The following is a 24,893-nucleotide window of genomic DNA, read 5'->3' as shown; positions in this document are numbered from 1 at the left end:
TGGGACAGGATGTACCCGGGGATGGTGATGGCAGTGTCTGGGACATTGTCTGTTCGGTATGATTCCGTGAGTACGACTATGTCTGGCTGTTGCTTGACTAGTCCGTGGGACAGCTCTCCCAACTTTGGCACAAGCCCCCAGATGTTAGTAAGGAGGACTTTGCAGCGTAGACAGGGCTGTGTTTGCTGTAGTTGTTTCCGGTGCCTCGGTCGATGCCGGATGGTCCGTCCGGTTTCATTCTTATTCCCCTCTTTATCCTTTCAATATGTGCAATATCCTTTCTGTGCTGTGGTGCCTAAAACTGTGTTCAGTGATTCAAATGTGATCACACAATGATTTGTCGAGTGGCAGTATTACTGTGCCATTTTGGCTCACTATTGACTTGAATACATTCCAATATCTGATTTTCTTTATTCACTGCCATCGAGAATGTTGTGTTGGCCTCCATTTATTGTCAATGAGAGCCACAGTTCTCTCCATTTTTTAGACACTTGATTTTCTTTGAATTGAAGTAATAGTCCCTTCTTGCATTTTTTTTTTGTTCTTGTACTATGTGAAGCATTTTGCATTTCATTATGTTGAGTTTCATCTCACAGAATGGTTACGGCGCAGAAGGAGGCCATTTGGCCCATCGTGTCCGCACCGGCTCTCTGAAAGAGCAATTCACTCTGTTCCATTCCCCCGCCTTCTCCACGTGACCCTGCACATTCTTCCTTTTCAGATAACAGTCTAATTCCCTTTTGAATGTTTCAATTGAACCCGCCTCCACCAAAACTCTCAGGCAGTGCATTCTAGACCTTAACCACTCGCTGCGTGAAAAAGGTTTTCCTCATGCCACTTTTGTTTCTCTTACTAAATAGTTTAAATCTGTGCCCTCTCGTTCTCGATCCTTTTCACAAGTCAGAACAGGTTCTCATGTTCACATCTACTGTGTCCAGTCCCCTGATGATTTTGAATACCTCTAACAAATCAGCTGTCAGCCTTCTCTTCACACAGGAAAACAGTCCTCCAATCTGTCTTAATAACTGAAGTTCCTCATCCCTGGAACCATTCTCGTGAATCTTTTCTGTACTCACTCCAATGTCCTCATGTCTTTCCTCAAGTGCGACGCCCAGAATTGGACGCAATACTCCAGCTGAGGTCGAGCTAGTGTCCTATACAAGTTCAACATAACTTCCTTGCTCTTGCACTCTATGCCCCTATTAATAAAGCCCAGGGTACTGTTTGCTTTACTAATCACTCTCTCCACTTGTCCTGCCACCTTCAATGACTTATGCATATATACACCCAGGTACCACTGCTCCTGCACCCCCTTTAGAATTGTACCCTTTGTTTTATATTGTGTCTCCATGTTCTTCCTACCAAAATGACTGACTTCACATTTCTCTGCATTGAATTTCCTCTGCCAGCTGTCTGCCCATTCCACCAACTTATCTATGTCTTTTTTGGAGTTCTACACGATCTTGCTCTCAGTTCACAATGCTACCAAGTTTTGTATCATCTGCCAATTTTGAAATTGTGCCCTGTACATCAAGGTCTAGGTCATTAATATATCTCAGGAAAAGCAAGGGTCCCAACACTGACCCCTGGGGCACTGCAAACTTTCCTCCAGCCTGGAAAACATCCATTAACCACTACTCTTTGTTGCCTGTCACTCAGCTAATTTCATATCCATGTTGCTACTGTCCCTTTTATTCCACGAGCTACAAGTTTGCTCACAAGTCTGTTGTGTGGCACTGTATCAAATGCCTTTTGAAAGTCCATGTACACCACATCAACAGCATTGCCCTCATCAGCCCTCTCTGTTGCCTCCTCAAAAAACTCCAGCAAGTTAGTTGAAGATGACTTTCCCTTAAGAAATTCATGCTGACTTTCATTAGCCTGTATTTGTCCATGTGACTATTAAGTTTGTCCTGAATTATTTTTTCTAGAAGTTTCTCGCTGAAGTTAAACTAATTGGCCTGTAATTGCTGGGCTTATCTTTACACACTTGTTCAAAAAAGGGTCTAATGTTTGCAATTCTCCAGTCCTCTGGCACCACCCCTGTGTCTGAGGAAGACTGAGAAATTATGGCCAAGTGCCTCTGCGATTTCCACCCTCACTTCCCTCAGTATCTTTGGCTGCATCTTATCTGGTCTTGGTACTTTATCCACTTTAAGTATAGACAGCCTATCTAATACTACTGTATCAATTTTAAACCCTTCTAGTGTCTGAATTATCTCCTCTTTCACCATTGCCTGGGTTGCATCTTCTTCCTTGGTAAAGACAGTTGCAAAGTATTTTTTAATACCTCAGCTATGGCCTCTGCCTCCATGTGTAAATCTCTTTTATGGTCCCTAATCGGCACCACTCCTCCTTTTTACCATCCTTTTATTATTTATAAGTCTATAGAAAACTTTGGGATTTCCTTTAATGCTAGCTGCCAGTCTGTTTTCATGCTCTCTCTTTTCTTCTCTTATGGGTTTTCTCGCTTCCCCTCTGGTCTTTCTATATTCAGCCTGATTCTCAATATTTTCTACCTGGTATCTGTCATAAGCACACCTTTTCTTTATCTTAATCTCTACCTCTTTTGTCATCCAGGGAGCTGTGGATTTGTTTGCCCTACCTTTCTCCTTCGAGGGAACATAACTTGACTGTGCATGAACTGTCTCTCTTTGAAGGTAGCCAATTGTTCAGCTATTGTTTTTCCTGCCAACTTTGACTCCAGTTTATTCGCCCCAGCTCCATTCTTACCCCATTGAAGTTGGCTTTCCCCCAGTTAATTATTCTTATTGTGGATTGTTCTTTGTCTTTTTCCATAATCAGCCTGAACCTTATGATACAATGATAACTATCCCATAAATGCTCTCCAGCTGATACTTGATCCACTTGGCCCATCTCATTCCCAAGAACCAGGTCCAGCAGTGCCTCCTTTCTGATTGGACTAGCAACATACTGCTGTGGAAAATTTTCCTGAACGCAATCTAGGAACTCTTGCCCCTCACTACCCTTTACACTACTACCATTGCAGTCTATGTTTGGATAATTAAAATCCCCCATTATAACTACCCTATTATTTTTGCACCTCCTATGTAATTTGTTCCTCCACGTCTTTTCCACTCGCTGGTGGCCTAGACAACACAGTAATGTAATTGCACCTTTTTTGTTCCTTAGCTCTAGCCAAATTGATTCTGTCCTCGACCCCTCTGGGACATCCTTTTTTTTCCAGCACTGCAATGATCTCCTTAATCAACACTGCCACTCCTCCCCCCCCCCCCCCCCCTTTTTTTTCCCCTCTCCTATCTTTCCTGAACATCTTTTATCCAGGAATATTTAACACCCAGTCCTGCCCTTCTTTGAGCCAGGTCTGTGTTATAGCCACAACATCATATTTCCACATGGCAATCTGCCCCTGTACCTCACCAATCTTATTAAACACACTCCATACGTGCACATTAACCCTGATTCAGACTTTATTACTTTCTCCGTTACTCTGATCCCACCTAATAACTTGCTATTCCCTACTCTCGTGCTGTCTATCTCCCCCAGTATTCTGTGCACCTTGGTATTCCTATCTGATGGTTGCTCCTATTCCCACACACCTGACAAGTTACCAATTTTGTTTCCCTTCAATCTGAGCTCCCTCTTGGGTTCCCATCCCCCTGCCAACCTAGTTTAAACCCTCCCCAACAGCAGTAGCAAAACTCCCTGCAAGGATATTAGTCCCAGTCCTGTTAAGATGTAACCTGTCCATCTTGTACAGGTCCCACCTGCCTCAAATCTGATGCCCTCCCTCCTACACCAGTTCTCAAGCCATGTATTCAATTGTACAATTCTCCTCTTCCTGTGCTCACTCGCACGTGGGATTGGGGATAATCCTGAGATTACTGCTTTTGAGGTCCTGCTTTTTAATCTAGCTTCCTAAAATCTGCCTTCAGGCCCTCGTCCTCCTCCTTGCCAATTTCATTGGTGCCAATGTTGACCACGACCTCTGGCTATTCACCACCCTCCCTCAGAAGCATGTCCTGTAGCTGCTCCATGATGTCCTTGACACTGGCACCAGGGAAATGCGTCTATGGCTGCAGAAACGCCTGTCTGTTCCCATAACTAATGAATCCCCTATCACTACTGAAGCAGTTTGTGTAGAAATGTGCCAAGACCTGGACAATATCCAGTCTTGGGCTGATAAGTGGCGAGTGACATTCGCACCACACTAGTGCCAGGCAATGACTATCTCCAACAAGAGAGAATCTAACCATCTCCCCTTGAGCAGGTCAGAGGCTAGGAATCCTGTGGCGTGTAACTCACCACCTGACTCCCCAAAGCCTGTCCACCATCTACAAGGCACAAGTCAGGGGTGTAATGGAATACTCTCCACTTGCCTGGATGGCTGCAGCTCCAACAACACTTCAGGACAAAGCAACCTGCTTGATTGGTACCCCATCCACAAACATTCATTCCCTCCACCACCGACATACACCCAGTGGCAGCAGTGTGTACCATCTGCAAGATGCACTGCAGTAATGCACAAAGGCTCCTTCAACAGCACTTTCCAAACTGCAGCCTCTTCCAACTAGAAGTACAAGGGCAGCAGATGCATGGGAACACCACCATCTGCAAGTTCCCCTCCACGTCACATACCATTCCTTTGCTGTCACTGGGTCAAAATCCTGGAACTCCCTTCCTTACAGCATTGTAGGTGTACCTACCCCACATGGACTGCAGCAGTTCAAAAAGGCAGCTCACCACCACCTTCCCAAGGGCAATTAGGGATGGGCAATAAATGCTGGCCTAGCTAGCGACGCCTTCATCCCATAAAAAATAAACTGCTCTTCCTCTCTTGTGCAGCTGAGCCACCTGTGGTGCCACAAACTTGGCTTTGACTGCACGCTGAGGAACCGAACCCTTACCAATATCCAAAATGGAAAACTGATTAGCAAGCAAGATCATCTCGGGGGACTCCTGCACTGCCTGCCTGGTTCTCTTAGACTGCCTGGCGGTCACCCATTCCCTATCTGCTGCATGCTCCTAAACTGCAGTGTGACCACCTCCCTAAACATGCACTTGGTTGTCTGCCTCACGGATGCACCACTGGCTTGAGTTCCGAAACCTGATGTTCAAACTTGTGCAGCCCTTGACAATTTCTGCAAAGGCTTTTCTAGGACATATGGTGTGCCCATGACTTCCCACATTCCACTCTGTCGATTTGACTTACCATACCTTAACGTTACAGACTATTTATTATAAGTGGAATAGCTTATCAATTACTCACCAAACCAGCTCCTTCCACTGCACTGAAGTAAGAACCAAATACTGGAGGGTGAAAAAAGTAGAGAAAAGGAGCATCTCCTCGCCCTTCAGTGAACTCCCCACTCACCAAAATCACATCTCCATATTCTGCTTGCAATCTGTACTGCACATATTTTTCCAGTTCAAGTGTATTTCGATGATCTTGTTGGTTATCCTATTCAGCTTTGCAAGATATAACCATCATTAACTTTTAATTATCTTCAAATTTAGTCACTATGCTTATGATTCTTGGATCCTACCATCCTTTGTTTTTACAGTTCATCTATATATGCATTTAATATTTTATATATATTTCAATGAAGACTCCAACCTAACTGTCTTTCAGATTATGAAGTTTGTTTCTCCCTCCTTTCCTCCCCATAACTGAGTCCCTTTACAGGGCTTAATCTTGTCCTCTTTTGTACCTACTCTAATGTCTAACCTTTTTGTGGTGTGCTAATAAAAACTGAGAGATTCTGGAGTAAATGTCTACAGAACCTTGAATCTCGCCTGATCTTTGCTTCAAATTATCCCCTCTACACTAGGGACCAATCCATTGCTCTTGGCGCATTCTCCAAGATATGTATATACTTTTGCAATTCGCAGCGCTCCGTGTGAAGCCTGATCAGTGCATTATAAATCGTCAGTCTAATCTCGGTAGACTTAAACTCGTCTGTTTCAGCTATGCATCCTGACTTGTATATTGAAAACTTTTTTTTCAATGCAATCTTGAAATCTGTTTTGGGTAATGATCTTTTGCCTAATTTAGCTGGCAATGAATTCTTTGGAACTTGCAGAAGCTTATCAGTTTTCTGCTTTGGCATGTGTTTGAAATTGTTATTCTGACCACTGTTCAACGTGTTCAGAATCACAGCTTAATTTTTGTGTTTTAACATTACTTTTTAAAACAATTGAACCCTTCTTTCCTTAAACAAGCATTCAAACTCAAAGAAGCAAAGAACTTGCACTTATATAGTGCATTCCATTTTTCTCAGGACATCCCAAGGTACTTTGCAGTTGCAAATTGCTTTTGAAGTGGAGCCATTGCTGTTAAGTAGGTAAATCGGAAACATTGTAGAATACTGTGGGAAGCAAGAGTGGAAATTGTGGAGGTAGTGGCCATAATCTTCCAATCCCTCTTAGATATAGGGCTGAGAAATTGCAAATTTTACACCGTTGTTGGTGTAAGGAGAAGCCCAGTAACTACAGGCCAGCCAGTTTAACCTCGGTGGGAAAGCTTTTAGAAACAATAATCAGGGACAAAATTAACAGTCACTTGGGCAAATGTGAATTAATTAAGAATAGCCATCATGGATTTAAGGGCAAATTGTGTTTAACTTGTTTGTATTTTTTGATAAGGTAAGAGGGTTAATGAGGGTAATGCAGTTGATGTGATATACATGAATGTCAAAAGGTGTTTGATAAAGTGACACATAACAGGCTTGTCAGCAAAATTGAAGCCTGTGGACAGTGGCAGCATGGATACAAAGTTGGTTGAAAGACAGAAAACAGTAGTTGTGAATGATTTTCAGACTGGAGGAAGATGTACAGTGGGCTTCACCAGGGGTCAGTGATGGGACCCCTGCTTTTCTTGATCCTTATTAATGACCTAAACTTGGTTGTGCAGGACATGGTTTCAAAATTTGCGAATGACACAACACGTGGAAGTATTGTGATCTGTGAGGAGGATAGTGACAGACTTCAAGAGGACATAGAGAGGCTGGTGGAATGGGTGGACACGTGCAAGATGAAATTTTTTGCGGAAAAATGTGAAATGATATATTTTGGTAGGGCGAACAAGAAAAGGCAATGTAAAATAAAGGACACAATTCTAACGTGGGTGCAGCAGCACAGGGACTTGGGGGTCTATGTGTGCACAAGTCGTTCAAGGCGGCAGTGCAGGCCGAGAAAGTGGTTAAAAAGGCATTCGGATCCTGGGCTTTAAAAATAGAAACATTGAGTACAAAAGCAAGGAAGTTATGGTGAACCTTTATAAAGCACTGGTTTGGCCTAAAGTAGAGTATTGTGTCCAGAATTAGCAAGAGGTGAAGGCATTGGAGAGGGTGCAGCAAAGATATATGAGAATTGTTTGAGGGATAAGGGGCTTCAATAGATTGGGGAAGCTGCAACTGTTCTAATAGAAGAGAAGATTGAGAGGAGAATTGATAGAGGTGTTCAAAATTGTGACTGGTCTAGATAGAGTAGATGGGGAGAAACTATTCCCATTTGCGGAAGAGTTGGGAACCAGAGGACTCCATGATTGGCAAAAGAGCCAAAGGCGACATGTGAAACTTTTACACAGTGAGTGATTAGGATCTGGAATGCACTGCTGAGAATGTGGTGGAGGCAGATTCAATCATCGCTTTCAAAAGGGAAATTGGATAATGCTGTGAAGAGTGAAGATTTGCAGAACTACGGATAAAAGGCAGGGGAGTGGGACTAGCTGAGTTGCTCTCGCAGAGAACCACCACGGATACATCAGACCCAATGCACTGCAACAACTCACCAAGGCTCCTTCAACAGCATCGTCCAAACCTGTGGCCTCTACCACCTAAAAGGACAAGGGCAGCAGATGCATGGGAACACCATCACTTGCAAGTTCCCCTCCAAGCCACACACCATCCTGACTTGGAACTATATCACCATTCCTTCACTGTCGCTGATTCAAATTCCTGCAACTCCCTTCCCAACAGCACTGTGGGTGTACCAACCCCATATGAACTGCAGCAGTTCAAGAAGGCAGCTCACCACCACCTTCTCGAGGGCAATTAGGGATGGGCAATAAATGCTGGCCTAGCCAGCGACGCCCACATCCTCTGAACAAATTTTTAAAAAGGCATCCTTATCAAAAGCATTTTTGGAGCTGTGCTCTTAATTTTGTGATTTTTTTTTTTTCCAATGTGCACATGTGTGATATCTTGTTTAAAACTGCTCCCTGCCCTTTGTCCCACTATTGCTGAGTGACATCAGAACTTAAACACATCCCCAAAAAATTACTTATTTCAATAATGCTTTTTGTTTTGAAATTGACCATATATTGCAGTTTTATTTTACTTTTGGGCTCCTGCATTAATGCCATATTTGCTGATGCTCAGCGAAATTTAATTAATTGCCTGGCAACATATATGTGCATCATCTTTCGTAGACTGAAAGATGCCAACATGTATGCAATAAGGGGACACAGCTGTTGTACTTATTTCTACCAGCTTTGCTTCTTTATCTAAGATTTCCTTTCACTTCTTGTAGGTATGCAAATAGTTGTGTGTTTTTTCAGTTTCCTTTCATTTCTCTCATGCTAGCTTGCATACTTTTAATGTTGTAGGTTGGGGTAGGAGTGGAATAATGACCGCCATATCTTGAGCTCCCTGAGTTGGCTGCTGTCTTGCTGGCCTTTGTGTCCAGTTGCTCTCCATTCATAGTGCAGCAAGGAGCTACAAAATTGCAGCCACCTGCAGCTTGTGGCAATTTTCTACTTTAATGTTATTTTGTCTTTGTGTGATTGATGGAAATTATCAAGGGGCCAGGCACTCAGTTTTATGGGTGGTTTGGTATTTTGAATGAGTTGCTCAAGTGACACAAGTTTATAAAGGTGGCCACGTGGCCAGCTTGCCTCCTGGAGAAGCTGAATTGACTTTGATAAGGTCAGTGTTTTTGGATAAGCCTGGCGGTAGGAGCCCAACCTAGAAAGAGTTGCTATTGTCTTGGTATTGATTCATACTCAAAGGATTATCTTGACAATACCATGTTTCTAGTATTAAAAATACTCCTTTATCTGGCCTTTAGTAAGGAATCATTATCCCAAAGCTCATTAATGGAAACTTGAATCTCCTACTTGGTATTGTAATACTTGGGATTTTTGTTGCAATGCCAGACACACAGAAAAGATGATGCCCTGCTGCCAAGTTGTGCATTGATGCTAGATAGAAATGGAGAGTGTATCAAGTTGTAAAGTACCTTTTTTTTTGTTTCACAGCTTGCTTCAGAGACTCGTGTTCAAGCAATGGAGAAAGCTCAACTATTGTCAGAAAAACATATCCTTCAAATGGAGCATGAGCAGAAAATAAAGAACTTGACGAGAATGCTTGTCAGAGTTTCACCTGATGACCAAGAAGTGAAAGTAAGCCAAATATCTTTTGCAAACCAACTTCGGACAACCAATTAAAAGATAAATTTTTTTGTGTATTTGGGGAGGTGGTGAGAGTTCTGTTTATCGTCTGAGCACTGTTGAGATGCAATTTTCAGAATGTTAAATGAGGAAATTTTTAAGGGCTTTGTTATATGGAGAAGGATGCCATGAACCTTTAACAAAATGCATAGTTTACATCACCTGTTAAAGCCAGGGATGCCCTTCTATTTTGTACGTGTCGATAAAGCTTTGATGCTTGTTACAGGTCATAATGGTGAGAGGAGGGGGTTGTTCAAATGCCTGGATCTTGACAGTTGCAGTAAAAGTCTTAACTCGTACCACTCAAAATAAAGGTCTATTGGATAGATTTTGACTGGGAAACAATTTTTAAGATTTTCAATCTGTTTTAATTATAAATAATGAAAGGTGCCACGTTCTACTAAAGCATGCAAACTTGTGGCCATTCCACTATAATTAGTCCAGTAAGTATGAATTAGCTGAGCTCAATACAAGGGAGCAAGAGTATAGTATAATTGCAATAAAAATCTTGTAAACAAGCCCTGATAGATTTTCTTCAGTCCAATTGCAACGGTTTCAGTTTTAACTGAATTTAATTGATGGTTATTGAGAGGGAAGACATATTTGTATTTTAGCTATTTCTTCTAGATTTCTTCTGAGATTCTTTAGCTGCTGTTGGATTTTTTTTAATGGCCCAGAATTTGCTGGAGCGGTGCATCTCGGTGTGCGCCATTACTTAGGATTTTTCTCTTGAACTTCAGCTTAAAAAAAATTTGTACTGCAATTTACTGTAAGTGTGAGCTGTTAACTAAGGAAACGGGGCATCTGGGTTCTTCATGAACAACAGCACCTTCTCTAACAAATGAGATGCAAGGATTGAGAAAGAATCGGAATGATGGAGATGGAAATGGGTGAATTAGTCAAATTGGGTACAGAATGGGAATAGAGCGAAGAAAAAGACGAAAGGAAAAAAAAATTGTCTCCAAAAATTGATTCTCTGTAGAAATGAGACTCCACAATTTAATCATTCTCTTTCTGAGCTGGAGAGTTTGAGTATCATTGCAACAATGTAAATCTTGTCATTTAGAAAGGTTACTTATGCTGTTGAGCACCAGCCCCAACTGAGTTTAATTGGCAATTAATGTGTAAATGTAGCAATTTTTTGAAACTCACGGGAAGGGTGAGTTGCCATTTTTGGAGGCTAACGGATGACGCAAATTGTCGAACAACTTGCGCCAGTTTCTATTCATAGGATATCTCTTCCTCGCCACATGTTGCTGGATAATTTACACATTGATAACAGCATGCACGTTAAACTCACCATTATTTTAGCAGCAAATTCTGGCTCATTATATAGGAGTTTTGTGAACGAATCTTTTAAATTTTCAACTATAGAGATTTTGCAATGTACTGAAAAGATTAACAGTGAAGTGAGGAGATTGAAATGATGGAGGGTGAGCTAGACCTTGTTAAAATCCAAGTGAGGAGAGGTAGGGGAATGGATGGGTGTTAATGCCCCTGTCGCAAACAGATTTATTGATCAGATGTAGGAAAAAATCCAACTCCAGATCACACTGAATACTGAAACTTCACTATACAATTGAATCTGAGGGGGCAGTTGAGCAAGCCTGCTGGAATTGGGGCTAGAAGCACTTGGGTGAAGTCAAGGGCCAAGAAGGATATCTTTGCGTTTGCTGAATAACTGAAGAATTTTTACTGGTCCAGGAGTTGATGTTTGGGAATTGAATAATATAGCAACAGACGTGGAGACAGTAGTGGTGGAGGAACAGAGGTGCTTTTGAACAACTTGTGTTCTGCTTGGCAGATAGCTGAGGGGGAATGCTTAAATGCTGAACAGGGGGAAAAAGGTGCAGCCATTAATCTCACATATGAGTGAGTTTTATAGTAGAAGTAGACTGTTGAGAATGAAGCAGACCATGTTTTGTAGAAGTTAAACGGGCAATGAGCTGAGTCACAGCTGCAGTTGATTTTATTGAATAGCCGCGTTATATTAGCTAACTGCTGGGACCGTTCCAAAATTCCTTAGATTCTAGAATGGTCCCAGCATCTGGTAACTAACAAATCTAACATCGCTATTCAAGAAAGGAGAGAGACAGAAAACAAGGAGCTAGAGAACAGTTAGCCTGACATCAGTCATCAGGAAAATGCTGAACTCTATTATTAAGACTTAATGCTCTTCAATCATCGCATGATCAGACAGAGTCGACGTGATTTTATGAAAGGGAAATGGTGTTTGATGAATTTGAGGTTTTTGTTTTGAGGACGTAACTAGTAGGGTAGATACAAGGGAACCAGTAGATGTAGTATCTTTGGATTTCCAAAAGGCATTCCAAAAGGTTAATATGCAAGATAAGGGCTTAAGGGTACTAATTGACATGGAAGAAGGATTGATTGATGGACGGAAAGCAGAGAATAGGGATAAACAGGGCATTTTCAATTTGGCAGGCTGTGACTAGTGGAGTGCCGCACGTATTAGTGCTTGGGCCTCAACTATTTACGATCTATCTTAATAACTTAGATGAAGAGACCAAGAGTAATGTATCCAAGTTTGCTGATGCTACAAAGCTAGGTTGGAATGTAAGCTGAAAGGGGGGCACAGCCTGCCAAGAGATATGGACAAGTTAATTGAGTGGGCAACGAGGCGGCAGATGGAGTATAATGTGGGGAACAGTGAGGTTATTCACTTTGGAAGTAAAAACAGAAAAGCAGAATTTTTTTTAAAGGGCGTGAAACTTTTAAATGTTGTTCAGAGTCTTGGGTGTGCTTGTACAAGAAACACAAAATTAGCATGCAGATACACAAGCAATTATCAAATAGTAGTCATAGAATGGTTACATCACGGAAGGAGGCCAATCGGCCTGTGGTTTCTGTGCCGGCTCTCTGCAACAGCAACTCACCTTGTTCCACTCCCTTGTCGTTTTCCCGCAGCCCCGCAAATCTTTACTCTTAGATAATTGTCCAATTCTCTTTTGAAAGCCACGGTTGAATCTGCCTCCACCAAACTCAGGCAGTGCATTCCACATCCGAACCCACTTGCTGCATGAGAGCTTTTCCTCCTGTCGCTGTTGCTTTTGCCAATCACCTTAAATCAGTGCCCTTTGATTCACGATCCTTTCAGCAACGGGAAGGTTCTCCCTATCTATTGTCCCGACCCCTCATAATTTTGAACATCTCTATCAAATCTCCACTCAACCTTCTCTTCCCTAAGGCGAACAACCTTATCTATCTCTAATTTATCCACGTAACTGAAGCCCCTCCTCCCTGGAACCATTTCTCGTGAATCTTTTCTGCACCCTCTCTAAAGCCTTCACATCCTTCCTAAATGCTTTAGTAATTTTTTTGATTAGTCTTCAATTCTGTTAGAAATCTGTCTATAGAACTAAAATCCACTCTTCATATCTGTTTTCACAGCAGAGGAAGAGGATAAAATACCAGTGGTAAAAAGGAATCCTAAAAATAAGTTGGGGGGGTGGAACTTACTGGATTTAATAGTATGCTCCAGTTACACAGTTTACACATATCATAGGCAGCTGCCTATCTCTCTGCCAGCTGTTGCTGGCTTGATTTTGGGAATTGTGATGCTGGATTGAAAAATTGCAAAGGTCACTCAATTATTTAGAGAGAAACCAGATGAGCACAAGCCTAATACCAGTTGTCGCAACTTGGTGGAATCCATTAGGAACAGAGTGATTGAGCACTTAGACAAGTATAAGCTTATCAGAGTCGGCATTGATTTGTCACACATAGGTCATTGACCAATCCAGTTGAATTTTTTGATTTGGTGACTAACGTGTAGGTAAGGGAACGTCCATCAAAGTTACCTATATGGATTTCCAGAAGCCATTAGGCAAAATAAAAGTGCAGCAAGCTGAAGACAACCGTGCGACACGGTTTGGAAATTGGTTGAGAGGTAGGAAACACACTAGCAGGATGTGATATGTGTTCCCTTGGGATCTATATTAGGGCCTTAGCTTTTCACAACGTATCAATGACTTGGATGGAGGAATGGAGAATTTTATATCCAAATTTGGAGGTGAAACCAAGTTAGGAGACACAGTATGTCCTGCAGATAGGAGCAGGAAGGACGTCAGCAGACTAAGTGACTGGGTAGAATAGTGGTAGCTGGAGTTCAGTATTGGGAAGTGTGAGGTCGACCGCTTTCAATCTGAGAAAGACTTTGAATATTTTCTCAATGGTGAGATACTAGGAACTGTGGAGGAGCAAAGAAATGTGTGTCCATATGCACAAATCACTAAAAACTAATCCACAGGTACAAAACAAATTAAAAAGGCAAATGGAAATGTTAACCTTTATCTTATTATGACGGCTAGAGCCTCAGTCAGACCACATCTGGAGTACAGCATTCAGGCCTGGATACTGCATTGCAGGAAGGATATATTGACCGTGAAGGAATGTAAAGTCGTTTCACCAAATTGTTACTGGGGTTTAAAGAGCTGTTGTTATGATCAGGTGAGGGGGAGTCACAAGGCTCCCCTCTTGTCCTTCCTCTAATTTGACCGCAACAGGGTTTATTCCTTTTTAAACAGTGGATGTGCTTACCACTTCATTGAGTGTTTTACCTTTTACCTCTGTTGTGATTGGTTCTTTCACAATCGGGCAGGTTTTTCTTGAGTTTAAAGAAGAGGTGAGTTTATTATACTTAAAAGAAAAATCTAAACTCAATCTAAATAAAATTACGCTACACTTGCATGCACACGAGAATCTCTCTCACACACCGTGATGAGGAATAGATTTTGATTGGTTTAGAGTTCAGAACAAATAAAAATAACACATGGTCTGTGGTGTCTGGTAGCTTTAGTGGTCTTGTTAAATTCGTGGTCCTGAAGTTCTGGATTGATAGTTGTTCTTGGAGACAGTTGAGCAGCGGGCTTCCTTCTCAGGGTCTTTGTCTTGGATATAGCAGCCGGCAGCTAGGCTTCGCACACCCCGCACCTGGTCTTCTGGAGGGAGGGGGGAGACGCACCCTTCTGGCTTCTGTACTGCTTGAGGCTCTGGCTTGTCTTGACTTGTCCAAGGGAAACTCTCAGCTTTCACCGAGATGGACAGATGGTTACATGACTGTGTGTATTCTCTGATACCTTCTAATGAGATTCAAGGTTAGGAATTTCAATCTCTCTCTGGCTTCATGGTGTCAATGTTTACTCCCTGGAGGGGTTTGCCCTTTCAATGTTAATGTCCCAGGATGACTTTGAATGTCTTGCTAATGAAAGCAATCTCAGTTCACTCAACAGGGCAAGCCATTATTTTAGGTAAAGGCTAATCAGACTTGTGTCTCCACTTTTGATGCCTTGGAATGTGAAAGGTGTTCAAATGCAAATGCTGGCGGCTATTTTTAACTGTGGCAAAGTCTTTGTAAAAGTTGCCTATAATATTCCAGCTTTCCTTTTTTAAGTTTAGTGTAAGTTTCCAATCGATGAATTAAAAATCCTCATTTAACATAGCATGTTTTCTTGACTGTTATATTATGAGGATAGATTGCATAAAGTTGGCTTGTATTCCTTTGAATTTATATGATTGAGGAGTGACTTTAATCGAGACATTTAAAAATACAGAATGGTTTGATAGGGTAGATGCAGACCAGAATATTTTCTGTAATTGGGAAGCCCAGAATAAAGCAGCTTTTAACCCCATATGTACTTTGACAGTGAATTAAACCAATGTTATGATGTAACGTGAATAAAGAACCTTTTTTGTCATGGTGGGTTTTATGGAGTCAGAAAGTCAGGGTTGTGGGGGCGAATATACAAAATGCTGGTTGGAAGCTGAGTTGGAAGGACTGAGGAGCAGAGAGTAATAAATAAAAGCAATTGGACCTGAGTTTCATGTGCTGCCAGGATTGGATTTTTAGGGCTTGAGTCTACCTGTGTCCCATGGAGAGAGAGTTTGCACACCCTAACATGCTCCACGGTATCTGTCCATTTATATGGTTTTAGGCCAGAAGAAAGAGGAGAGTTACCTGGGCTCCTGGAAAACTGCGAGCTAGCTTGGACTCTACTACTAAAATGATAAAGCTGGATAAAGTCTGTCAAGAGTTAGATGAAGGTAAGTTCAATAAGATAACTATCTTTAACTGCTTTCCAACTAATTTAACTTGAGAAAGTAAATTCAAAAGTAGGCATAATGTTTTTGTAAGTCTTCACTTGGAAGACCAGTCACAATGCAATACAAGTTAAGTGCGACACAGTCTGCACGCTGTGATGCGACGCAGAAATCATTCCTGGTTTTTCTAGAAAATAATGCCTCTTGAGAGTCATAGGACCAACAGCAATTTGTGTTAAAACGGTGCAATGTTGAGAGTAACCCTTTAGCACTGTATATTGATGCTGTACATTTTGCACATCTGTGGTGCTCCTCAAAAGTTAGGAAGATTTCTTAAGCACCTTACAATTGGGAGGAAAACACATTAGGCATAGAGTGTGCATCAGGAAGGGAATACTGAGGGTTAAAATTGGGGAACAAAAACTCAACTGAGGGGGAGGCTTTTGAAAACAGGGGGCCAATGCTTACACTCTTGTTTCTTAAATATATGGGTGCAGAAACCATCTGCAATCTTGTTCAACTTATCAATGGGGCTGAAATGGGGAGTGCAGTAAGAATGAAGAATGCAGTTAAGGTTTTGTCGAAGAATTCAAAACAAAATTGTTAAAGAAAATGTAATCTTGACAAAGTGCTGCATTTTGGAAGAAAAAATTGAGCTCCATAGGTATACAACAATAAAGGATATACGGCGAGCAGAATGATTTTTGAAAGGGACCTGGAAGTGACTAGATGTAGTGTTGTGACAATATGGAGAAGAAATTAATTTCATGATTCAATTGTCAGAACAATGAAGTCCAAAGCTTCAGTTGTACTGAAGTTTTATAATGCACTGGATAGACTTCACTCAGCATTAGGTGCATTTCTGGCCTTCACGCTTGTAAATAAATCTGCAAGCACTGACGATCATCAAAGCATGATCCTTAATGTCAATGTGGTGAGATATGTTGAAAGCTAGAGAAGATGAGCTCTGTAAAAGAGAGACCTCACAGGTACATAAAGGACTAGAGATAAATATAACAAACTCAGAATATTGCTTAAAGTTGAGTAAGGTCAGCTAATAAAAGGGTACAAATCTAATTGAACAAAAATTACATTTATTTTGTTTATTGAAATACCTTTATTGAAAGAGAGCCAAACATTCTGGAATCTGATATTGGTGTGAAATCGAAGACTGCAGGGAAGTGTTGCAATTTTGATTGGCCTTCAATATTCTCTCAGCTGCTGATTACTCTTGCAAGTGGCCTGAATGTGTCTTGCTCAGAAATGTACAACCTACACTATAGCATAGTGTAACCTGGGGATGCAAGAATAGAGTGCCGTTGTAATTTGAATTGGATAATGTCTTTTACTGTGCCCCGGATATCTCCAATCTCTGCACATCTCCAGTCCTGGTCTCATCTGCATCCCCAATTTTTTTTATTCGTTTGTGGGATGTGGGCATCGTGGCTAGGCCAGCATTTATTGTCCATCCCTAATTGCCCTTGAACTGAGTGGCTTGCTATGCCATTTTAAGAGTCAACCACATTGCTGTGGGTCTGGAGTCACTTCTAGGCCAGACCAGGTAAGGATGGCAGATTTCCTTCCCTAAAGTTCAGTAGTGAACCAGATGGGTTGCTCTGTCATTAGCTGCTATATCTTTTAGCTGCCTTGGCCCAAGGTTCTGGAATTTCCTCCCTAAACCCCTCTTTCTCCACCCCCCCCCCCCGCCCCTCCTTTTTAAGATGCTCCTCAAAACCAATTTCTTGAACTGCGCTTTTGATTACTTGCTCTAATTTCTCCTTATGTGGCTTGGTTCCATTCTTATTCATCTAATTGTAGCCAGAGAATCACCTGCAATTGCTTCTATTCCCACTCCCACACTATTACTTCTGGTCTCCCCCAAGGACCAATCCTTGGTGCCCTTGGCAATATCATCCGAAAACACAGTTAGCTTTCACATTTACGCTGACAACACTTAGCACAACCATCCTTTCCCTTGATTGCTCCACAGGCTCCAAATTATCATTGTGCTTGTCTGACATCCAGTACTGGATAAGCAGAAATTTCTTCTAGTTAAATGTTGGGAAGATCAAAGCCGTCATTTCCAGTACCTGCTCGAAACTCCGTTCCCTAGCCGCTGACTCCATCTTTCTCCCTGGCAACGGCTTGAAGCTGAACCAGCCTATTTGCAACCTTGGTGTTATGTCTGACCCTGCGATAAGCATTTGACCACATATCTTTGTTATCATTAAGACTGTCTATTTCCACCTCCATTTCATAGCCCAACTTTGCCCCTGCATCAGCTAATCTTCTCAAACCCTCATTTGGTCTTTGTTACCTGTAGACTTGACCATTCCAGCACACTCCTGGTTGGCCTCCAACATTTTGCCCTCAGTAAACTTGAGGTTGTCCAAAACTTTGCCCATGTCCTCACGCCAATTCCTGTTCATTGATCACCGCTATGCTTGGTGATCTACATTGCCTCCTGGTTAAGCAACATCTCAGTTTTAAAAATTCAAATCCCTCCATGGCCACACTCCTCCCTATCTTTGTAATCTCCTCCACTCCCACAACCCTCCGATATCTGCACTCCTCTAATTATGGCCTCTTGAACATCACTGACTTTTATTGCTCCACCATTGCTGGCCATGCCTTCAGCTGCCAAGGCCCTAAGCTCTCTCAACCCCTCCCTAAAACACTCCACCTCTCGTTCCTCCTTTAAGATGCTTCTTTAAACTTACCTCATTGACCAAACTTTTGGTCATCTGCCCCAATATCTGCTTCTGTGGCTGGTTGTCAAATTCTGCTTCATAACACTCCTGTGACGCACCTTGAGATATTTTACCAAGTTAAAGGCACTCAAGTACAAGTTATTGTGCCTCCAATATTTTAGGAGATGGACTGAAAAACGCTTTTGTGAGATGATGTCTAATTCTTTTGGCTAAGCTGTTTTATTTTGTAGACCGACCTTACAGAATAACAGTTTGTAAACCCTTACATTCCAGTGGAATATTAGCGAGCGAAGCTCAGTGACACACACAGCTTCATGCTTGCCTTTTTTTTGCATTTTATTCTCAATCTTAAACTTGTTTTGACCCCTGACCAGTCTTTTTAAAAAGCCTTAAATTTAAATGTATCACTGTCTTCTGATTTCCATGCAGATAAATGTTTGGAAGTTTTCTTCTCTATTCGTTCAGTTATTGCTCACATGGGTTTCATTCTGTGCTGCACTTCATTCTCAGTAATGTTTAATTTATATTTTTAGTAACACTCTAATTTTAAAATATTCCATTGTTCTTCCAGATTCCCTTTTAACACTGTGCTGCAATCTACTCCAGTCCCTTCAATTCATGCCTCATTTCCTAACCTGTCAAAGTTTGCATCTGTATTGTATCCCTGTTTCCCACTCACCCCACAACCCAGACAAACTAAGCCTTATTAGAAGCCATATGGCTTCTATTTTTGAGTTGATCCAGCTGTAAACCTTCTCTATCATCACCAATTGATACATAGAGTAAAGCCTCATATCGCCTCTCTTTATCCCTCAATCCTGACTCAATTCCATGTGTTTTTTTTTAACCATTTGCAGCAGTTGCATGATTGGAAACAAATATTCATGCCTTTTGCTCTCATTACAATTGCAGAATCTTGCAGCATGGAAGGAGGCCATTTGGCCTGTTGTACCTGTGCCAGCTCTTTGAAAGAGCTGTTCAATTTAGTCCCATAACCCTGCCAATTACTCCTCTTCAAGTACATAAACATAAACAAAAAATACAGCTGATGCTGGAAATCTGAAATAAAAACAGAAAATGCTGCAAATACTCAATAGATCTGGTGCATTTGTGGGGAGAGAAAAAGTTAGCGCTTCAGGATCTTTCATCAAAACTGATGAGTTCAACTACATCTCCAAATGCTTGTTAAAAGCTCTTATGGAATGTGATTTCGCCACCCTCTCCGGTAGTGTTTTCCAAATCTTAACTCCCTGAAGATATTCCTATTAATTTCCCCTCCAGTTCTTTTGCCAATTATTTTGAACCTATGATGTCTAGTTACGTACCCATTTGCCATAGGAAATTGTTTCACCCTTGTGCTCTTTCAAAACCCCTCATAATTTTTCATACCTCTATTGGGCCTCCCTTAACCTTCTCCTAAAGAGAAGAATCCCAGCTTCTCCAATCTCTCCATGTAATGGAAGTCTTTCATTCCAGTTATCCTGGTAAAATTCCTCTATAACCTCTCCATGGCCTTGACATCCTTCCTAAAGTGTGGTGCCTGGATCTGTGTACACTATGCCAGCTGGGACCTAACCAGTGATTTATAAAGGTTTAGCATGACTTCCTTGTTTTAAAAACATAAATAGGAGGAGGAGTAAACCATATAGCCCGTCTAGCCTGCTCCGCCATTCAATATGATCATGGCTAATCTTGGGCTTCAACTCCACTTTCTTGTCTGCTCCCTATATTCCTTGATTCCCTGACAGATCAAAAATCTGTCTATCTCAGCCTTAAAAATATTCAACAATGATGTATTCACAACCCTTTGGGGTAGAGAATTCCAAATATTCATAACCCTTTGAGTGAAGAAATTTATCCTCATCTCAGTCCTAAATGATCAGCCTCTTATCCTGAACTGTGCCCCTTGTTCTGGATTCTCCAGACAGGGGGAATGACATCTCCTTATCTACCCTGTCAAGTCCCTTCATCTTGAATGTTTCAATGAGACCACCTTGCATTCTTCTAAACTCAAGTATATAGACCCAATTTACTCAGCGCCTCATTATAGGACAGCCCTATCATCCCAAGGACCAATCTAGTGAACCTTTGCTGTGCTGCCTCGAATGCAAGTACATCCTTCCTTTAAATATGTAGACCAAAACTGCACACAGTATTCCAGGTGTGGTCTCAACAAAGCCCTGTACAATGGCAGCAAGACTACTTTATTCTTGTACTCCAATCCTCTTGCAATAAAGGCCAACATGCCACTTGCCTTTCCAATAGCTTGCTGTACCTGCAGGCTAACTTTTTATGTTCCTTGTAAGAGTACACCCAAGTCTCTCTGAACATCAACATTTAAAAGTTTCATGCCTTTTTAAAAATTATTCTGCTGTTCTTACGACCAAAGTGAATAACCTCACTTCCCCACATTATACTTTATCTGTCGCCTTGTTGCACACTTACTTAACCAGTGTATATCTTTTTGCCACCTCTTTGTATCTTCTTCATAGCTTACCTTCCCACCTAGGTTTGTATTGTCAGCATTTGTATTGTTGGTACAGTGGCGCAGTGGTTAGCACCGCAGCCTCACAGCTCCAGCGACCCAGGTTCAATTCTGGGTACTGCCTGTGTGGAGTTTGCAAATTCTCCCTGTGTCTGTGTGGGTTTCCTCCGGGTGCTCCGGTTTCCTCCCACATGCCAAAGACTTGCAGGTTGATAGGTAAATTGGCCATTAGCAATTGCCCCGAGTATAGGTAGGTGGTAGGGAAATGTAGGGACAGGTGGGGATGTGGTAGGAATATGGAATTAGTGTAGGATTAGTATAAATGGGTGGTTGATGGTCGGCGCAGGCTCGGTGGGCTGAAGGGCCTGTTTCAGTGCTGTATCTCTTTTTTAAAAAAAAAAGACACATTGTACAGCGAGCTCGCCACTGGTATCAGACCCACCGGCCGTCCATGTCTCCGTTATAAAGACGTCTGCAAACGCGACATGAAATCGTGTGACATTGATCACAAGTCGTGGGAGTCAGTTGCCAGCATTCGCCAGAGCTGGCGGGCAGCCATAAAGACAGGGCTAAATTGTGGCGAGTCGAAGAGACTTAGTAGTTGGCAGGAAAAAAGACAGAGGCGCAAGGGGAGAGCCAACTGTGCAACAGCCCCAACAAACAAATTTCTCTGCAGCACCTGTGGAAGAGCCTGTCACTCCAGAATTGGCCTTTATAGCCACTCCAGGCGCTGCTTCACAAACCACTGACCACCTCCAGGCGCGTATCCATTGTCTCTCGAGATAAGGAGGCCCAAAAGAAAAGAAGTATAAATGGGTGGTTGATGGTCGGCGCAGGCTCGGTGGGCTGAAGGGCCTGTTTCAGTGCTGTATCTCTTTTTAAAAAAAAACTTGGATACATTACTCTCGTCCAAGTCATTAATATAAATTGTAAATAGCTGAGGCCCCAGCACTGACCCTTGCAATGTTCCACTGGTCACAGCCTGCCAACTTGAAAATGTCCCATTTATCCCTACCTCTGCTTCCTGTCTGTTAACCAATCCTCTTTCCATGCTAGTATATCATCCCCCAACTCCAAGAGCCCTTATCTTATGTATTAACCCTGTGTGTAGCACCTTATTGAATGTCTTTTGGAAATTTACATGTACTACCTCTACTGGCTCCCCTTGATCTACTCTACTAGTAACCTCCTCAAAAAAAGTCTAATAAATTTGTCAAACAGGAATTCACTTTCGTAACGAAAAAAAAAAAAATGTTGAATTGTTTTAATTATGCTATAATTTCCCACATGCATTGTTTAATACTTCCTTAATAAAAAATTCCAGCACTTTCCAGACAACTGATGTCAGGCTAATTGGCCTGTAGTTCACTGTTTTCTCTCTTTCCTCTTGATTTCTTTAGTAGTGGTGTTACATTTGCTAACTTCCCATCCAGAACCTAGGGAATTTTGGAAAACCGTGGCCAGTGCATCCAATATCTCTGGAGCTAACTCTTATAGAATCCTAGGATGTAGGCCATCAGGTCCTGGGGATTTCAGCTTTTAGTCCCTTGAGTTTCTCCAGTACTTTTTTTCTGCTGATAATTACTTTAATTCCTTCACTCTGTATCTTACGTCTTCTATTGTGAAGATAGGCACAAAATATTTGTTCAATGTCTGCCATTTCCTCATTCCCCATGATAATTTCTCCTGTTTCTGTTTTGAAGGGACCAATGTTTACTTTAGCTAGTCTCTTTTTATATACTTGTAAAAACTCTTACAACCTGTTTTTTATTCCAGGCCAGTTTACTCTCATTCTATTTTTTTCCCCTTATCAACTTTTTGGTAGCCCTTTGCTGGTTTCTAAAACACTCCCAATCCTCAGACTTACTACTACTCTTTGCAACATTATAAACCTCTTTTAATCTAATACTATTCTTAATCTCCTTTAGTAAGCCATGAATTGATCTTTCTCGCTGAGTTTCTGTTTTTCAGTGGAATGTTTTAGTATTCAATACCCTTATTTATGAAGCCCAGAATCCCATATGCTGTTTTACCTGCCTTCTCAACTTGCCTTGCCACATTCAAAGGTTATAGAATATGCAGCACCAGGTCCCTCTGCTCGGGCACCTCCTCCCCATCATCCCCCCCCCCCCCCCCCCCCCCCGCCCCCTCAAAATAGTACCATTTATATTGTAGGCTGCATTTGCTAACAGCGTAACCACGAGGTGGCGCAATACTAGCACATGTGCAAATGCAGCCTCTTCCACTTAAACGCCACTGTCTGCGAAGTTAAGGCAGCTGCCAGGATTAAAGATGGCACTACACAATTTATCTCTCAAAACAACTTCAACCCGAAAATCTTCTGAAAGGCTGCCATCGCCGCCTCCATCCCACCCCCAACAGTCCCCCGCTGCTTCTGCCATTGCTTCATTTGTATCACTTCTTGGATGTCTGCTGCTCAACTGTTTTGATTTTTGTTTTGACAAAGAACTCTGGTGTCCTACTGCTCCTCGCTCTGCCCCCTGCACTCTGGCTGCTCACTCCCTGCTTCCCCCCCGGCCCCCCTCCAGCTGATGGCTGTAGGCCACGCCACTTTCCTCTTGGCCACTCGCTCCCATGTTCGATCGTTCCCCACTGCGCCACCCAAAGAATCAAGGTGGGCAGTGAGGGGTGATGGGGCACCGTAGGAGCGAGTGGCCGAGAGGAGGGAAACAACGTGGCCTAGAGCTAGTGGACGGAGAGTGGGGTGGTGGGGGACCGAGCAGCTGGGGAGTGGGGTGGAGGTGCGGGGGGGAATGGGGAGCAAGTGGCCAGAGAGCGGGTGGGGGTGGTGTGGGAGGCGAGAGTGGGGAAAAATCGGCCAGGGGAGAGTGGGAGACTGCCTCGAGGCTTGGAGCGAGTGACCAAGATGGGAGAGCGGCCAGTGGGGCAGGAGAGAGTAGCTGAATGGAGGGAAACGATGACCTGAAGACGTTTTCCCACGCATGTGCCAATTAGTTCCGGCAAGTGGGAAGCTGCGCATGTTCAGCATCTCACTGAGCGCAGGAGACAGTTTGTGCATGTGTGCAGCTTGGAGTGCTCTGATGTCGGCAGACCACCGCTTTGTCAGGCGTCACTTTGTATATTATATTGCCTCTCCATGTTGTTTGTTCCAAAGTGCATCACTTCACACTTTTCCACGTTAAATTGCATCTGCTTTGTGGCTTCCCATTTTGCCAGTATTTGTCTTCCTGAAGTCTGCTACCATCCTGTTCTTTCTTACTACGTTGCCAAATTTTGTATCATTTGCAAACTTGGAAATTCTATCCCTATATTCAACTCCAGGTTGTCTATATATAAAACGAGGAAAGCAATGGTTCTAATAACTGATGTCTGGGGGACCCTACTACATACTTCTCTCCAGCTCAAACCATTAGTTAACCACTATTGCTTCCAATCGATCAGCCAATCACATAGCATGTTACATCGTTCCTTATTTTTTGAATAAGTCTGTTATGTTGAACTTTATCAACTGCCTTTAGAAAGTCCACATGTGCAAGGATGATTGTAAGATTGTGGTCAGAGATTCTGCTATCTCCACCTTAATTTTTCCTTAACCTAGAATGGATCAGATCTAGACTGGGTGTCTATAATCACAATTTATCCCTGATGAGCTGGTTGCCCATAATGATTTGAATTTGATTCCTCCCGTACTTTCCTTATTTGAATATGAAGTTCCAGTCTAATCCTACTTCTTGACCTGGTGATTTCTAAAAAAGTTAGTATTTCCCCCCAACCCCCTTTCTTACATATCTCAATCTCAATGTGTTTACATTTTTGACTCTTAGTTTACAGCATAATCTTCACAAAAAATAAAATAACCTGTCCAGTTTATTCAGTCTGTTCCCTGTCTAATAACCTCGGTAGCTGAAGACAAATCCACTCAACCTGTTGTATAACAAAGTCTCTGAAACCCTCCCTCCTTCTCCATCTTCAAGCCCTGTGCTGATTTGCTGTTTCCCACCCCACCCTAAACTGGTCTGGCCCAGACAGTAATCATGTAACGCTTCAGATCTTCTGCTTGAATTTAATCTAATTACTCAAACATGAAGATTCCCTCTGTCCATTGCTAATATTTATTCTATCACTACTTTTATGTGCCTTACTTTGGACCACTAATTCTGCCAAGTGCTGCAAATGGCCCCAGTTACTGCTGTAAAATGTTTGTTCTTGAGTCTGGAATTTT

General features: G+C 42.2%; 1 protein-coding gene and 1 long non-coding RNA gene across 3 annotated transcripts in view; one reads left to right on the top strand and one right to left on the bottom strand.

Annotated features, from left to right (window-relative positions):
- The window catches only part of LOC137369336 (uncharacterized), a 196,223-nt gene that overhangs the window by 44,239 nt on the left and 127,091 nt on the right, over nucleotides 1-24,893 (bottom strand). The window lies entirely within an intron of this gene.
- The window catches only part of cenpe (centromere protein E), a 209,070-nt gene that overhangs the window by 58,906 nt on the left and 125,271 nt on the right, over nucleotides 1-24,893 (top strand). For both annotated transcript variants that reach the window (XM_068030382.1, XM_068030381.1), the window contains exons 13-14: nucleotides 9,242-9,385; nucleotides 15,388-15,496. In XM_068030382.1, the coding sequence (XP_067886483.1) occupies nucleotides 9,242-9,385; nucleotides 15,388-15,496 (253 nt within the window). The remainder of the gene's footprint in view (nucleotides 1-9,241; nucleotides 9,386-15,387; nucleotides 15,497-24,893) is intronic.

The sequence above is a fragment of the Heterodontus francisci genome, chromosome 4 (assembly GCF_036365525.1).
Source record: "Heterodontus francisci isolate sHetFra1 chromosome 4, sHetFra1.hap1, whole genome shotgun sequence".
Taxonomy (NCBI): domain Eukaryota; kingdom Metazoa; phylum Chordata; class Chondrichthyes; order Heterodontiformes; family Heterodontidae; genus Heterodontus; species Heterodontus francisci.
Note: the sequence above shows the minus strand (reverse complement) of the source record. Positions and strands in the feature narration are given on the sequence as shown.